Source organism: Lampetra planeri, chromosome 26 (assembly GCF_965212315.1).
Source record: "Lampetra planeri chromosome 26, kcLamPlan1.2.h2, whole genome shotgun sequence".
Classification (NCBI taxonomy): Eukaryota; Metazoa; Chordata; class Hyperoartia; order Petromyzontiformes; family Petromyzontidae; genus Lampetra; species Lampetra planeri.
The window spans coordinates 2,905,145-2,923,070 of NC_136132.1; the positions used below are offsets into that span (position 1 = coordinate 2,905,145).

The following is a 17,926-nucleotide window of genomic DNA, read 5'->3' on the forward strand; positions in this document are numbered from 1 at the left end:
GTGGCCTTCAGTACGGCCCCTGATGTGTGCCCCCCGACAATACACACATCGTGAAAACACACCCATCATCATTATCGTGCTGCTGTCAAACCCCCAACGGATTCAAATGGTGCGGCGGCCCTCACACACATATGCTGATGTCTTCTTCTCGCCAAAAATGGCCCACCTCTGAAAATTAGTGACGAACATTGAAATAGAATATGTATGCTTCTTCGTCAGCCATGATCTGTCCACTGCTGGATGAAGAGCCTCACTCATCCGTCGCCATCTCTCGCGATTGCAAAGATGCATCCGCCTCCAGCGCACGAGTTGAATTAATCCGCTCCATCTCCTTTTGGGCGTGTCACCCCGCCTCCCCGCTCCTCTTGACAGCCACTCCGTCGTGAAGATCTCGGCCCCCAGCCGTCATCCCTTCCCGTGACGTTTCCTGTCACTTTTCTACAGCAAATACGATCTTCTCCAACGTGCAGCAGTTATCTTTCTGTGCCTTAGTGCGATTGCAAGCGGGAACATCGCGATGGTGGTTTTTATTTCATTTCAATCATGCGCTATGAAGGAGGGCCATCGCACAACATCACCTATTATATATATTTTTTGTTTCCTTTGAAGGAAAAAAAGTGTTGAAAGACGGATGTGTTGAGTTTCATGCTTTTCGGACCACTCTTTTGTTCGGCATTTCCTTTGGGAGATGCCCACGCTTCTGAACGACGTCATCGCGGGTAATGTACACCGATGGCCCCTCCCGACAAGACATGTCCGACGTTTCGCTCCGCACTTTGGGAAGCTTCTTCGTCAACCCTGTGCTTTAAAATAAAAAAAAAACTGAGCCACCGGTTTTGCCGGATGCGGTGTGCCAAAATGAACCTGCTTTAAAAGCCGCGTGTTTGCTTCAACCCGCTCCTCCAAACGATATACCTACGTCAGACAGGTGTGTGTGTGTGGGTGGGGCTGCTGTGGGTTGGTGCGTGTGTGCGTGCGACTATATATGTGCCGGCTCTCAGGTGGATTCTATCCAGTCGCCCGTGGGCAAGCGAGACGTTATTTAAGCAACGACACCAACAGCAACTGCCAGGTAGGAATAATACAATAAAACCTCACGCGGCGCGATGCTTCTGTACGTTTGATGTTTTCAACGCGAACTGTTGGACACGTACCTAGCACCTCTATACACCGGTACTCATAGGCGGAGTTTGACTTCTTCTATATTTAGGGGGGGGGAGGGCAGGATTTTGCTTTGTCCTTCACAGGGATCGCGGGGGCATGTAATGTATTTATTTTACATCTTAATTTTTAACTACTGAAAATAAATGTATAAAGTGGAGTTTGAGTGGGGGGGGCACAGCCCTCTCCGTGCCCCCCCCACCCAAACTCCACCCATGCTAGTACTGTATATAGCTACATATATACACACACCGTGTGTCACCTGTAAAGATTACATTCAGATGTGTATGTATGTACGTTGCACTTCTTTCGCAGCGTACGTAGCCAACCGCGGCAATTATCGTTGGCGCGACGGGGGGAGGGAAACAAAACTCGACGCAAAAATCGGTTTCTAAAGAAATGAGTTTTCAACCTGGGCGATTGAAAAGTGCAATAATAGCTCCAGTGGTGTCCTAACATGGCTCCCTGACAACCACTTCATTGCTGACCGACGGGTGATGGAACGCATGAAAACAATAACGTCACCCGAACGCAGTTCGAGAAGATAAAGTGGTGGTGGTGGTGGCCTTGCTAACACAAATACAACTGTGTCGACGATGACTTTGCTCACCAAAGGGATTATTGGAATTATGCGTTCGAATATTTCGGCAGCCATCGCGAGACCTCCTTGTAATGAATGCTCGCAACGTGTTACACGTCCTTTTGGATGTCACCGTCAGTCCCGTCCCTCCCTGCGCCTCGCGACCGAAACGTTGTATTTAATAATATAGCTAGCAAGGCGTGTGTGTGTATATATATGAAGCCTATATATGAGGCCAAGGAATGGAACGTGTCCCGAGAGCATACAAGACGCTCTTGGCATCTGACAGAGCTGACACGTAGCACAGAGTCGAGTTGATGCTGCTTAATCGAAAGAAAACGATCCCTAAAGTTAGTCGTTATCATCTTTAGCCGTCAAAATGTTCAGCCCGTAGGGCGACTGGGACGCACTCAGGTTAGGGGGCAACCAAAAAATGCTGTCCGCATTTGCTGTAAGGCTAATGTCAAACGCACAAATGCAATGCCCGTGCTAAATGCTTACACGTTTACAATCTCCATCGCCGGTGAACCCAGTTAATAATCAGTCTCCCGTGCAGTATGTGGACGAAGCTGATAGAAAGCTGCCTCGGCCTGCTGCCACCGGTTGGCCAAGGAGACGATGTGCTGATCGTCACGGGATGTGACTGCACCTACAAGAATGCGTCTTGTTACCGGACAGCCACCTGTGTGGGTTGTAGAATTTGAAAAGATCTGTAATTTTATCGTATTATGACGTGGCGGGTGTATTTGATGTATGTAGGGTATAGGGGCATGCGATTATTACCAATTAAAGTACAATGCTATATTGTGTAAGAATATATAACCTGCGCGGTGGGGCTATGTAGGACAGATCCACGTGTTAAAGCTTTCGTGACTGCAGGGATTCATCTTCTTGGTTCTTTCGGTAAAGTCACGTAGAATGGAAATAATAAAATAATAAAAATAAAACATACTAAAATAATTCTCACGACGTTTCGGCCACAACGCAAGCAGCCGTCCCCTCAGGTGAAGAACAGGTCTGTCGAGAAGACAGACCTGTGAAGACAGAGTCAGACTCTGTCTTCTCGACAGACCTGTTCTCCACCTGAGGACGGTTGCTTGCGTTGTGGCCGAAACGTCGTGAGAATTATTTTATGTTTTAGTTTTATTATTTTATTATTTCCATTCCACGTGACTTTACCGAAAGAACCAAGAAGAAAAAATCCACGCGTCTAAATTTCGTGTTCCGAACTTTGGGCTGCTCGGTGGCCACGAGTGGGAATCGGCTCGCAAAACTTATCCTTGAATCCATCTGTGCGGAACATTGTGCGTTCGAGGGGCCGTGACGTGCCCTGGCGATTCAGGGTCCGGTTACATTCGGCCGACCTGCTGTAACCTTGCTTCAAAGAGTGGACGTTCTAGATGCCGTGACCCCCCCGTTCTTCGCGTGAATAGGAGGGCCCATCCGTGTGCCAGTGTCACGTTCCGATTAATTATTTGTCGCCAAACTTAAAGAAAAAAATTCCCCGCAAAAATTACCCATTTTGGGTTATACTTGGCAGGACCCTCATGCAAAGTGAGATAAAAAGAGGGCTAATTATGATAATTAATCATAAACTAAATGACAACCTTGGGCAACGTCGAGATTATCAAGTTTCCTCCCACATGCGTATATTGTAGAGGGTGGCCGAGATGTCTTGTGACCCCCCCCCATCCACAATTTAATTCTCCAAAATGTAATGTTTTTTGCATAATGGATGTGAAAACAGAAATAACTAAGCAAAGGGGGGAAAAATATTAGGGGTCAATAAAGTCCACAACAAACAGAACAAGTGGTGTTAGCGAGCACCTATTGACAAGGCCACTGTACAAAGCACGACAGAGTGGTGTGGTCAGAACCACTCCCGGCCGCCTTTGTCTCGCCAGTGTTTTTTTTAATCCCTCCATGCCAGGTACATATTTCAGGCTGAGTCAACCTAGGGGAGCCAGGGACCAGTTCAGATAGTCGTCGCCGGTGCTGGTCGTGAGCGGGAATCGAACCCTGAGGGTGGCCGGGTTCGTAGCGCAGCGTAGCGCTAACCGCTACACTACCGCTCCCCACACACACATCACACACACTCACACAACACACTCACATCACACACACTCACACATGCCACACACACATCACACCACACACACAACACACTCACATCACACACACTCACACACACTCACACATGCCACACACACATCACACCACACACTCATCACACTCACACCACACACACCACACCCACATCACACTCACACCACCACACACATATGCCACATTCACACACCTCACACACTCACACCACACTCTCACACGCCACACACACACTCACATGCCACACTCACACGCCACACACACACTCACTCCCACGCAGGCCTAAGCCATGACCGCCTTCCGCGGCGTCTGGACCCAAGCCTTCTGGCGCTGCGTGGCCGCCGAGTTCGCGGGCACGGCGCTGTTCCTCATGCTGGCGCTGGGCTCCGCGATGCCGTGGCCCGACACGGCCTCGGACCCCCTTCGCACCGCCCTCGCCTTTGGCCTGAGCCTCGCCGCGTCGGCCCACGCGTTCGGCCACGTGAGCGGCGCGCACCTGAACCCTGCGCTCACGGCGGCGATGGCGTGCATGAGGAAGATCACGCTGGCCAAGGCCGTGGTGTACATGCTCGCGCAGTGCGTGGGCGCCGTCACGGCGGCCGGGCTCGTCTACGCGGTCACCCCGCCAGAGGCTCGCGGCGACATGGCGGTCACGCAGGTGGGTCGGGGGGGCGGGGTGGTGTGGGTGGGAGGGAGGGGCGGGGTGGGTGGGTGGGAGGGGCGGGGTGTGTGGGTGGGAAGGAGGGATGGGTGTGTGTGGTGGTGTGGGTGGGGTGTGTGGGGTGGTGGTGGTGTGGGTGGGAGGGGTGGTGTGGGTGGAAGGGAGGGATGGGTGTCTATGGTTGTGTGGGTGGGAGGGGCGGGGTGTGTGTGGTGGTGTGGGTGGGGTGTGTGGGGTGGTGGTGGTGTGGGTGGGAGGGGTGGTGTGGGTGGAAGGGAGGGATGGGTGTCTATGGTTGTGTGGGTGGGAGGGGCGGGGTGTGTGTGGTGGTGTGGGTGGGGTGTGTGGGGTGGTGGTGGTGTGGGTGGGAGGGGTGGTGTGGGTGGAAGGGAGGGATGGGTGTCTATGGTTGTGTGGGTGGGAGGGGCGGGGTGTGTGTGGTGGTGTGGGTGGGGTGTGTGGGGTGGTGGTGGTGTGGGTGGGAGGGGTGGTGTGGGTGGAAGGGAGGGATGGGTGTCTATGGTTGTGTGGGTGGGAGGGGCGGGGTGTGTGTGGTGGTGTGGGTGGGGTGTGTGGGGTGGTGGTGGTGTGGGTGGGAGGGGTGGTGTGGGTGGAAGGGAGGGATGGGTGTGTGTGGTGGTGTGGGTGGGAGGGGCGGGGTGTGTGTGGGGTGGTGTGGGTGGGGTCTTACCATCAGCCCCACCAAAACTAAGCACCTGCCTGGGTATTTTGTACCATCGGACACTCCACCCCCACAACTCCCAATTGGTGATGGGGCAGTTGTGGAGAGAGTGGAGAGTTTCCCATACCTGGGCAGTGTGCTTATGACCGGCTCCAGTTTATCAGCAGAGGTCTCACTCCGAATCAGTCGAGCGGCAATATCTTTTCATCGGTTGCGTAACGCTGTGTGGAAGCTACCTGGTCTGTCGCTCCGCACGAAGCTTCAGGTCTTTTCGGCCACGGTCATTCCCTCCCTTCTCTACGCTTGCGAAACGTGGACCCCCCTAGTGGAGCATCTTCGCCGGTTGGAAACATTTAGGCTGGCCTGCCTACGATCCATCCTGGGTTTAACCAGGCTGGATTGTGTGAGGAGCTCACAAGTCCTTGAAAGATCTGGGCAAAGTCCCATCAGTGAGCTCCTCCGGCAGGCAAGGCTGCGTTGGCTGGGTCATGTAGCCCGCATGCCCAGCCACCGCATGCCTAAGCAGCTTTTGTTCGGCCGGATCGAGGGGGCTAAACGGGCGCGGCACGGGCTAGAGAAGAGATGGAGTGATGTGGTACAGGAGGACGTGGAGCTGAGTGGACTTGCCGATGACTGGTACCAGCGGTGTCAAGATCGGCCTCAGTGGAGGAGGCTCGTGAAGGACGCTACTGGGCAGTTGGAGGCAGTCGCCCTCCAACAACAACGGAGGGCGGAGGAGCGACGCTCACAACAACGAGCAGAGCGCCGGGTGGCTAAAGCACAGCAAGTTGGCACAGTAGGGGGCACAGGTGGTGCATCAGTCAGTCATCTCGGTCATCTCGGTCAGTCGACCCGTGGCACCTGGGTCTGCCCCGTGACCTCCTGCCAGCGGGCGTTCGACACTTCACGTGGCCTCAAGGTGCACATGGCCTGGCACAAGCGTCGTGGTGACGTCACCGCCACTTAGTGGCGAATGGCGGTTGTTGTTGTGGGGTGTGTGGGGTGGTGTGGGTGGGATGGGCGGGGCGTGTGGGGTGGTGGTGTGGGTGGGAGGGAGGGAGGGACGGGGTGTGTGGGAGGGGCGGGGTGTGGGGTGGTGTGTGAGGGAGGGAGGGGTGTGTGTGGTGGTGGTGGTGTGAGTGGGAGGGGCGAGGTGTGTGTGGGGTGGTGGTGTGGGTGGGAGGGGCGGGGTGTGTGTGGGGTGGTGGGGTGGGTGGGAGGGGCGGGGTGTGTGTGGGGTGGTGGGGTGGGTGGGAGGGGCGGGGGGTGTGTGGGGTGGTGGTGTGGGTCGGGGAGCGGTGGGAGATGGGATTGGATATTTTCTATGGGACCTAAAAGAGTCAACAGAGCGGCTTACATCGTTTGGAAATCCATAGCAGCAAACAAATCAAAAATTCCATCCATCCGTGAATGAAACAATAAGAATAGAGAGTGCACATGAGAGTGAGTGGTTGGGAAAAGTGAAAAGAAAGTGAGGATTGCGTGCCCAATCAGTCCGTCATTCATCTATTGAGGCAAGTGGGCAAGTACGGACCCGATCTTGCCTGTGTAGCTAGTCGCCACAATTTTTTTTTCAAGTGACATTTAGTTTGTATCGTCCCATGGGTCTTGTGGAGGAATGATTTCTCTGTAGCTTCTTAAAGCTCTCAGGCGGCATGCAGACTTTGCGACGACTTGGAAATTATCTCGCGCAATGCAAATTCCGAAATAAGTTTGATCCATGTTGTAAGTGTAATTATCATTGGATCACCTTGACTTCATTTCTATGCAAAGTGATGGCAGCCATCATTAAAAATCGGCTCTTCAATCACTCTGAGTTCTTATACTTTGTTTCGTGAATATCAGGATGGGCTATGTGGCCCCTTAGCTCCTGCAAGCCAATCTAACATCTTCAACCATCAACTCTGGCATCCCGCAAGGATATGTTTCATCCACAATATTACTTCTTCATGCCTTATTGTCTTCCACTCACGATCTGATCCACTCATTTGCAGATATCAGTACACTCCAAGCATCATATTTGTTTAACTAACAAGCTGAGAGTTGTCGACACTTTGCTGTCTAACGCACAGATTCTTCACTGTCAATCCCCACCGACCTGAATACAAGTCTCGATTTGGTTACAAAAACCTGAGCATGTTGAACAACAACAACAAAACACCCAATCAGTAACAATATCACGGAAGACTGTCAATTGCACAGTTCCTGCTACCGTTTAACAGTGAACATGCTTATCCGTAGTAAAACGATTAATATGCTTGGCACAAAATCTCTCCGCACCCGTTGTGGACCGGCTATGTGACTAATCTGGCCTTAGGGGCTGCGCTCAGCAGCCGTGGCTTAAACAACAGCAAACAAGTGATGGTACTGTTTAATTTAAAGCTCCTGGAAAACATTGGCCCAAATGGCACAACGGCGCTGGAGGACTAAATTAAGAGCTGGGCTATCTGACTGATGTGTTCGAGTACTGTAATCGATTACTCTGCAGATTGTCGGTTCGATTACTCTCACGACTTGTGCCGGTGGACGGGAGGTGACGGGCAGGGGGCATGGAGAGGTCATCGGCACAGTCAGCCGTGTCGCGCTGGGTGTGGCTTGTGGGGGGTTTCCCTCCTTCTGGAGGCCAGATGTGTGTGGCGACCACCAAATTTTAAAGAGGCCCAGAGTAGTCGACCACCAAAGAATACATTACAACTAATATGGGGTTTCCCCCTTTTTTCTGGCAACAAAAATGACACCTTTTGCAAGGAATTATGTTTACATTAACCACAATACTTGCAGTCAAATGCAAACAAAAAACAATACTCTGATAATTTATGCATTGTCCTTGAAACTGATTGGTCCACACCAGAGATAGCTTTCTTTAGAGCCTAGTCTCATATGGTGTTCGATAAATTACAACTTTAGTCAATCATTTTAACTATAGACTCCAGTTTATTCATTTGTGGTAACGCGAGCCTTGTATAGTTTAAATACAAAATTTCCTACAACACAGCACGTGATTTCTATTTTAAACATATTTTTTTTACGATTTTTCTGATTCATCTTTTTTTTACGAGGCCAAAAAACTATTGGCGCGTGCAGCGTTGGGATTTTCATTCGTCCCCGCACGTTAGATTCCCTTCTTCCACGTCGCCCTTGTAAAAGAGCAATGCCTGTCCGAGCCCACGCTTTATTTAAGCGCGTGATTGATTGCATCGTTCGTTGACAGCTCCAGTTACTTTGTCTCCTTACGGGTTGCCATGAATCCGTATACATCTTAATGGGATTTGAGACACGTTCTTGTGAACAGTGTCATTGAATGGCTTTTACTCTTACGTAACCGGGCTCGGTTAAATTCAATGTTCACCTTTATCTAACCAGGTCCGGCCGATGCCCTTTATTCAATCAGCTCTAAACGCAACCAGATTTACTTTGATGTATCACCATTTAAGCCGACGAGATGGTGCAGCGTCACCGGCGTTCGATCACCAGTGGTGTCTAACGCCAGCGGCGATTTGCACCCAACGCTGCCCCCCCCCAAACTTTTTCTCGCCTGCACTGATCAACCGCGATGAAGTATAATCAAACTACTCCCGTGACTGAGGAAGCATGGGTCGGCCTTCATTCGGCAGTGAATTGAGAAAGGGGTGTTCATGTTTTATGATTATTATACACTAGGCAAGAGGCCAGGGAAGATTTCATTATTGCCCACTTATATGTATATAAACTCGGCACATGCATCAATAACTGAGGGATCTCTCTGCTAAGAAGAAACGCCTTTTCGTGGAAAGGCCCCGATTGTGTATATTGTTTTGTCCTTTATAGTTTGGGCGTTGTTATTGATTATCGCGTTTTCGTTATCTCTGCCTGTGCACCACTGCCAACGCAGTATCACAAACAGTGGTTAGTGATGTGCAGGGTTTAGTTAGCAATTTACCAAACACCCGTCTATTGAGCGGTGCTAGGGACAAACATCTGACAGTGACGGTCCAGTTCACCAGCATTGGTTCGAAGAAGAGGCTGACTCTGCTGATGAGACAATGGATGTCAGAATCAGTACAGAGTCTTAAACCAATGCTGCTCAAATTATATACTCTCAGAATGCCGTGCGGGATGTGTAAAACAATACTTTTATTTATGCGAAGGAGTCGCCATTGCTGATTTATTAGTGTATCATTTGAAATAATTGTAATGAAGCATAACAGCCTGTAGTCTAAACCAAGCCTTACTTGCTCAAGACGCGTTCCATCGCCGTGTTTAATCTGTGCAGGACTGTACAACACAGCTTGAGAATGTGGTTGTACTTTGCATAGCTTGCCTACAATACCGCACGAGCCAGCAACCACTGAACTGTATTCTAGGGAGAGTATCCTCTGACCAAATCACCTGGAACAATCCCATCAGATCCTGTCACATTATTACCCAGGTTGAGCTTGGGTAATGATTTGATGGGTCCACCTTTGTGGACAAACAACAACGTCAGAACGTTAGTCAATAACACTGTGGCCTTGAAGGTAACATATTTCATAAAGAGGCTACAATGACCCTTCTTCATATCACGTAAAAAAATGTTTTATTGTGCTATAAAGAAGGCCCATTGGCTGAAACGCCACCTATTATATATATGGTTTTCTTTTTAAGAGCACGGTGTTATTGACGAATGTGTAGAGTTTAATGTTACTCGTGCCTGCGCACCAGTGCCAACGCAGAAATCGCCAAATAATACCGTTGACAACCAGGTTGTTACAGGCTGTGGGCCTACGAGGTGGGCTGTAGAGCGCTAAATTCCTCTTGATATGCAAATTCCTTTGTCAAGGCGCTCTTCCCCCTCCAACCCAGCTTAAATATACGCTGCCAAGCCTGGTGGTGTTCATTCAGACGCTGTCTTTCCGGCAGACCTGTTCTTCACCTGAGGACGGCTGCTTGCGTTGTGGCCGAAACGTCGTGAGAATTATTTTATTGTTTTATTTTTATTATTTTATTATTTCCCTTCTACGTGACTTTACCGAAAGAACCAAGAAGAAGAAAAATCCATTGTTTTACAATTAAGTCGGGTCGATATTTTTTATAGGGTAACAGATTCGACTGTGCTGTTCTTGTGTGGGCAAATTCAGCTTTCAATTTTTTGGTTTCATTCAAGATCATTAGAATTGATATCAGTCGCCCGGTGTGTGGGAGTGTGTGTCAGCGTAGGTGCCACCATGGGTGCCACGCTGCGCTACGAACCCGGAGACCCGAGTTCGATTACCGCTCACGGCCAACAGCAGTGACGATTATTTGAACTGGTCCTGGGCCTCCCCTTGGTCGACTCGGCCTCAAATGAGCACCCGGTGCGGTGTGTGAACATCGCCACTGGGGAGAAAAAGGCGGCCGCGTGTGGTGCCTTCATAGGTGCTCGCTAACAGCACTTACCCCAAGAGTCTGTTCAGACTATACGGGGCATCTTGTCTTGGTCTTGCCACGGTGGCGAGATGTTAACTACCTCGCCTGGTATGCAGGAGGTCGTAGGTTTTATGCCGACCCTGACTCCTGTATATTTGGAGTTGCATGTTCTCCCCGTGGTCGCGTGGATTTTTCTCCGAGTCCTCCGGTTTTTCCCTCCACATTTATAAACAAGCGTTTAGAGTATTTGGCTGCTTTAAATTTCCACGTGATAATCCACTTCGTTGAGCTACCATTTGTGGCCAGGTCGCTTCTGAAAAAGAGCTGTGTCGCTCAGTGGGCCTTACCTGGTCAAATAATAACATAGTTTAGTGTTAGATGAAGGCATTTGGTTCTACCGCTTGCAGCGTGGTGCTACACGGTCGACAGAGGATAGTGCTGACAAATCTACTGTTGTACAGTACCATGCTCCAGCAACTATGCTCCCCACCTACCAGCCGGCACGGTGAGATCCGATTAGTAAAGCGGTGAAGTATGGTCATGTAGCCCCCCATCACCCGCACTGCGTTGGACGGTCCCTCGCTACAACAGCAATGGATTTACAAAAGTTTCCTGTACATGTAGGGTGAGGCAGGGCTATCGTGTATATATGTGTGTGTGACAGAGCAAAGAGGTTTACGTTGGAGGCAAAACTAAAAAACGGCCACTTGGAATGTTGCTTTGCAGGTTGACCACCAACATTGCATCCTGCTGGAACACGCACTCCCCCACTGCCTGCCTCGCAGCACCACTGCACCCCAAATGCCAAAGATGTAACTGCATGTCGGCACACACACAACAACTCCTTCCATGACAACCTGCAAATACAAAGATCCCCCCCCCTATAGCCTTAACAGACCGTTGGGACAAGTGCTGTTAGCGAGCGCCTATTGAGGCCGCTGTGGAAAACGAGGGGTGGGTGTAGCAAGCAACATGCCCGGCCGCCTTTGTCTCCCCAGTGCTGACGTTTGCAAGCTGAGGCCCAGCACCGGTTCAGGATGTTCGCCACTGTTATTCGGTCGTCGCGAGCCGGGAATCGAACACCGTTCCCAGCGTGGCGAGCTGGCGACTGCTGTGCCACCGCACACGCACACGCGCACCATCCCAACTCACACACGCGTGTCCCCCTTCCCCCCCCCAAGCTGCACAAGTCTCTGTCTGCGGGCCACGGTCTGCTCATCGAGATGATGATCACCTTCTTCCTGTCCTTCACCGTCTTCTCCACGTGCGACCCCAACCGACCCGAGCCGCGCATCCCAGGCTCCGTCGCCGTCGGGGTGGCGGTGATGGCGGGCCACCTGTTCGCGGTAAGCGACGTCCCGCTAATTAAAAAAACATAGAAAATATTTTGTTTTATTTTACAAAGGAGCTTTTCAGAAGCGGGCCCATCGAAGTGGGTTGGCACAAGAGATTGGCGCCAGAAAGATGTGGCACTAATTTAGCGTATTGGCACGAGACAGAGGAAAGTTGAAACAAATTACGAAATGTGCAGTGGACACCTTCTGGCTGTCTGCCCATGGATCGTGATGATGATGATGATGACTCTGGGTGTTTTGATTTAGCATGCTGACCGACGAAAGAGGTGCTCACGGCTATTGCCAGTGTCTTTTGCATGGAGGTGGTGTGAAACCGGCAATTGGTCAAGGGGGGTCAGGGTCTCTGCGGAAATGCGCCGAGAAGTTGCCACTTGGAAATGGTCCCGTGCCGCCGTTGAAAATTTGAAATTTGTGGACGATGAGGTTTTTCGGTGGCGCTTGCATACAGGGCTGGAACGGTGGCGTGTAACGCTTAGTGCATCCAGTTACGTGAGAGAAACGTTCGCGCAATGTACGCACGTAATCGATGCTCACAATCATAATTGCAATACATTGCTGCTGATCAAATCGATCGATAGTTGCGTTGCACGGTGAAAGTATAAACGCAATTAAACTCCGTCCGCCGAGCGGGAAAAGAAAAGTAAGAAGTGTTTGACAATTTCCAGTTTTTCAACATCGCTAACGGACCGGTCTAAATCCATTCAAGGCGATTACAATTTCACTTGGCCGCCTGCTCAATTGGACTCAAGTTCATTTAGCCGCGTGTCGCTTACGGAGCCGGCGGAAGGGAGGGCTCTGCCGATGCCTCCCCCCTCGCCCCTCTCGGCGAGCGCCGAATGGAGAGCCCCGGCACTTAATTTCCCGTGCGATCGCAGCATCACGTCTCGTCCTAGTAACCGACCCGCTCGATTTTGCCCTTTATCTGCCAAGCGGCCACTGGTAATCTCCCTTCCTTCGACTCCTCCGCGGTTCATCCCACCTCCCCCTCAAATCCCCCTACCCCCCCATCCACCTTCCTCGTCCTACTCCCCACACCGCCCCTTTAACTCGCCATCCTTTCCCAATCACCCCCCCCCCCCCACGCCTCATCCCCCCGCACCACGTGTGAATCTAAACGAGGTGTCATATAGGAGCACCCAGCATGGGGCTTTATGATTTTTTTGTTCTTTAAACACGAAAATCGTCGTCCTCTCTCACACGCATTTTTTCCTTTTAAATCCCATTTGTGCCAACGGGAATGGTGTCACGAGACGTAGCATCAGTCTGGAATCGCTCGGGAGAGCGGCGCTTCGCCCCCTGTCAGAGAGCCGTCACAGTGCGCGCGTCAAGCCACGTGTCTTAAGAACCGCGTGGTTTTATTCTTGCTTCGAACACGACCCCCTGAAGCCACAAGAGGCCGCTACGTATTGGTGAATCGGCAGAGATGTGGCGGGCGTCCGAGCGCGGTGGGGGGGTGGAGGCGTGGATCGTTACACCCACAATTGTTGTAATTGTTATGATAATAAGGCTACGGCCCACGGCCACACTTTGAAATGTCCCGCAAACCGATATTTATCTGTCACCGAGAGCGTCGCAGCTGCTCTGATCGGGCACTCGAGGGGAATCATCTGGGGCCGGCAGCACGCCCAGTGTCCCCCTAATTCCCATTCGCACTGAGTCACCTGTTGACCTTCAAGTGTTTCTCGGCCGCACACACACAGCGAAATAGCGTACAGTCCTCACGCGATTCAAGTTTCCGTGGTGGCTCTTGCGCGCCTGTAAACCGGCACTGCGCGGGCGAGGGTTGGTGGATTACGCAAGTGTTTTGCGGAGCTCCCCGTGGGTGTCGAGGGGCCATGCAATGGCGTGTCAGGAGAAGGAGGTACGGCAGAGAGCAGACCGATCTTCTCCTACACCTCCCTTCCCATGGGTCTCGAGCAAACATACCATGGCTCGCCAGGAGAAGGCGGTACGGCAAAGCGTGGACTAATATCATCCCTCCTTTCCGTATGGGATAGGGTATTGCTCCTCTCACGTGCATGACTTTTCTCCTGATGCACTGGTTCCCTCCCCACCCCCCCCCCCCCAATCTGCATAATCACTCAATAACTGGCTGAAAATATCTTAATTGGAAAATTTGTGACCGCGAGATGCAATTTGTATGAACGACGACGACGCCACACGGCATACAACGAGAGCACTGCCTGAAAATGTTGTGAATCTTTACCGCCAACTAGCGCGTGGCCCCCGCCAAATGGTGTATGCAAATTCTATTCGGCCATCTTTAATGATATTACATGGCGAGGCGAGGAGTTCTCGAAAGGCATGCCATGCCGACCGGTACGTCGATGGATCAGAGTATTTATTCGTACTGGAGGAATCCGATGAGCTATAAAGATCTATTTTCACAGATGTCTGGGAGGGACGGGTCAGGATGTTACACAACAATGAGAACAAAAACACGATAGGAGTGCAAAGCATAAGAAAGGTAAAGAAATCACTTAAAATATATACAAATACAGCTACTTTTTTATCTTTCCAGGTAAAGCCCACACTTATTTTTCAGAAGCGACCAGACCATGAATGATAGCTCAACGAAGTGGCTTATCAAGTGGAAATTAATAGCAGCCAAATCCTCCAAACGCATGTTTCTAAATGTGGAGGGAAAAAACTGGAGGACCCGGAGAAATATCCACGTGACCGAGGGGGCGTCAGGGTCGGGATTTAAACCACGATCTCCTGTACACCAGGCGAGGTGGTTAACATCTCGCCACCGTGGCACCCTTAGCCTGACACCATCACTCAAAAAGGGCATAGTGCTCGCTTGTTAAACTGGAAAATCAAGCGATCTGAAAACAGTTCTGCACTCAACGTTAAGCGACGGTTGCAAATAAACTCGAATTTCGAAAAAGCAATTGTCGAATTCCATTCGTGAGAACGAGCGTGCACTCCCACTTAAGCTCCGCGGATTGAGTGATTTGGTCAGTTTGTGCCTATTATTTAACACATCGGGAGCCTGTCGAGATTTATTGTCTCCTCGGCAGAAAATACCTCGTTCCCCGTGGCCGTGTGTAACGAAGCCATCTGAGGCACGCGCAGCAAGAGGCTTGCCGTGTTGGAGAGTGGCTGGCGACAGAGTCGCCCTGGGAATGTTTTCGCCCGGCAGTGGATAGAGAATGACGGCGGCCAACAGCGTTCCGAGGTGGATGCGTCGTCCGCCTCGATTTTGAGCGCTCCCAACATTGAGTGCTCTCCTACACAAATTGTGGGGCGCCGCAGTGGCGAGATGTTAACTGCCTCGCCTGCTATGCAGGAGTTCGTGGGTTCGTTCCCGACCCTGGAGTTTGCGTGGTCTCCCCATTGCCACGTGTATTTTTTCTCCGGGTCATCCGGTTTTTCCCTCCACATTTAGAATTGACATGCATTCCGAGTGTTTGGGTGCTGTAAATTTCCACGTGCTAAGCCACTTCGTTGAGCTGTCATTTGTGGCCAGGCTGCTTCTGATATAGCTCAGTGGGCCTTACCTCAGTGTAGTTGGACCGCCTGGACACTCAATAGCTGCACGAATTATAACGAACTCCCCCCCATAACCCCCTGACACCATTTTACCACCCACCCCCCCCCCCCCCCCGTTTCTGCTCCCCGTCTCCTCCGCCAACCACATCTATCGCGCAGATCCCGTACACGGGCGCCAGCATGAACCCTGCGCGCTCGCTGGGACCCGCGATCGTGTCGGCCAACTGGGACCATCACTGGGTACGTCCGCACCCGTCTGCTCAAGGCCCACGTGCTCCCACCCTCCCCTCCCCCCGTGACCCCCTCCCCCTCGTGCGCCCACCCACACAGAGGAGCCATGAGCAGTATCGGTGTGATCTCTGGTGGGGAAAAGGTGCTACAGTTTTGAGAGACATTTTAGCGTTTCTTTTTTTACACTCGGCTCTTGGGTGTCTGCGGGCCATAACGACAATGTGCTTTGATAATTGTTTTTTTAACCCTTTTTTACGGCAACAAAACTGACACCTTTTTTACAAGGAGTCATGTTTGCATTGACCACAATACCTGCAGTCGGAATGCAAACAAAAAACATAACTCTGATAATGTATGCACTGTCCTTGAAATTGATTGGTCCGCACCCGAGACAGCTTTCCTTAGAGCCTAGTCTCACATGGTGTTGGACCAGATGACGCCATTAGGCGCACCCTCAAAAACTCATTGCTAGATCCCACCCATCAGTCACATCACACAGAGATCACTCTCTGTAGCCCAACACGTCAAAAAGGATGGAAAACCCTCCCACCCCCCCACCCCCCGTCGTCAACTGAGCGTAGCCAAATTCCAGCCAAATTTCCGGCATAAATCAGGGCCCTGACAATGTGACGGTGGCTGGATGAGCCATTCCCTTCAATTGCACATTTTCGGGCCCTATAGATCGCCAGTTTCGCATTGTTTGCGATGACGTTCACCAATCCCTAATATCTTCGGTCTCTGCATTCCCTCCCTCCCTGCTTCCCTCCCTCCCCGGCGCAGCTCTACTGGATTGGCCCAATGCTCGGCGCCGTGCTGGCCGGCGCCGCCTACGAGTACCTGCTGTGCCCCGACCCCGAGATAAAGCGCCGCCTCAAGGAGGCCTTCTCCCGAGCCTCTCCCGCCCGCCAGCACTCGCAGGGCGCCAAGTACGTGGAGATGGAGGAGGCGGGCGGTGGGCGCGAAGACGGCAACCTGGTGTTCAAGCCCGGCTCGTCGCACCTCGCCGAACGCCCCGAGTCGAAGCCCAACAACAACAACGGCGGCGTCGGTGGCGGCGGCGGCGTCGGCGGCGGCGCCAGCCACAACCACGGCAACGTGGCTGGTGACCTGGGATCGTCCAGCGCATGACTACGCGGCCCTGCCGAGCGCGGGTACAGGGCCATCGTGCAAGAGCTGCAAGCTCGCTTTGCGGCGATCAGAGAGACCACCGTGTGAGAGGTGGCATTTGTCACTTTTTTTCCCGAGCGGGCGTTCTCGAGACTTCTGAACCTTCCACAAAAAAAAATATAAAAAAATATATAAAAGTGATTTCTTGCCCAAACGAGCGTCCAGGACGGCGCTCGTCTGTTTACAGCCCTGAGGCAGTGGTGGAAATTCCATATTCCTATGGCGGGGGAGGGCGAGTCTACGCATAGGACGACCACTGTTGACTTCATCACAAAGTGGTACTGATTGTATCTACCCCAGAGGGATGATGGGCTGAGTCAACCTCCCACCCCCCCCCCCCAACCAGGATTTGAACTCGCAAACTTCCGATTGCGAGCCGATCTCACTGCCGCTGTTCTACCTGCCCCAGCTCGCCACACGCAACCTAAACGCCGATCACGATTATCAATAACGCTGCGATATTGCCAGGCCAAATTCAATTTGAAATTTGTCATCTTTTTTTTGTTTTTTAAAGCGTAAACCTGCGTCGACTCGTTTACGTGTGAGGAATGGCCCCGTGGGGGTGGTTGGGTGGGGGCTGGAGGGTTCTGACCCCCCTTCCCTGCTAGAGGCTCAGTATGGGGGGGGGGTGGTGGGCTGGGCGGTTCTAATCCCCTCCCCCCTGCTGAAGGCTCGGCCACCCTGCTTCATGCGTTCATGGCCGTAGTCGAAGTCAATAAATATTGCCGCGAAAAATACTCTGTACAACGAAGCAATGGGCATCACTTCCATAGTATACACAGCGGGTGAGAGCCAGAGCGGAATGCACGATAGACGTTAGAGTCCATGCCGTTACTCATGCAGTTTAGCATTTAACATTTGTTTCATGTTTGTTTGACCTTTGGGCGCGTCATGACCCCGTGCATTTGTTATCCGCGCTCCCTTTAAACCGGGCCGCACTGCGGCAGCGTTGTTGAGGAGCATGCGTTATTTATTTATTTCGGTCGTGCAACTACGTATGTTAAAAAAAAAGTGCTTTCAGTTGACATGTGTAACGGCCAGGACACGGTCACTGTGGTGGGCGGCGGTGCATCGCTTTGTCGGCGAACAAAAATTGTCTTATCGTGCGCGCATCGAGTGGTGGC

General features: G+C 51.8%; 1 protein-coding gene across 1 annotated transcript; it reads left to right on the plus strand.

Annotated features, from left to right (window-relative positions):
- The first annotated feature begins 996 nt into the window (after window positions 1–996).
- On the plus strand, window positions 997–17,209 carry AQP4 (aquaporin 4). The gene is made up of 5 exons (XM_078606468.1): window positions 997–1,072; window positions 4,128–4,505; window positions 11,736–11,900; window positions 15,564–15,644; window positions 16,416–17,209. The coding sequence occupies exons 2-5, from the start codon at window positions 4,137–4,139 to the stop codon at window positions 16,761–16,763; spliced, it is 963 nt and encodes a 320-aa protein (XP_078462594.1). The 5' UTR covers window positions 997–1,072; window positions 4,128–4,136; the 3' UTR covers window positions 16,764–17,209.
- The last annotated feature ends 717 nt before the right edge of the window (window positions 17,210–17,926 follow it).

What these genes read in the sequence shown, in the direction of transcription:
- AQP4 (XM_078606468.1), top strand. Translation starts at nt 4,137, where the DNA reads ATGACCGCCTTCCGCGGCGTCTGGACCCAAGCCTTCTGGCGCTGCGTG. An exon ending in TGGCGGGCCACCTGTTCGCG is followed by an intron (nt 11,901 to 15,563) that starts GTAAGCGACGTC and finishes TCTATCGCGCAG; the next exon opens with ATCCCGTACACGGGCGCCAG. An exon ending in CCAACTGGGACCATCACTGG is followed by an intron (nt 15,645 to 16,415) that starts GTACGTCCGCAC and finishes TCCCCGGCGCAG; the next exon opens with CTCTACTGGATTGGCCCAAT.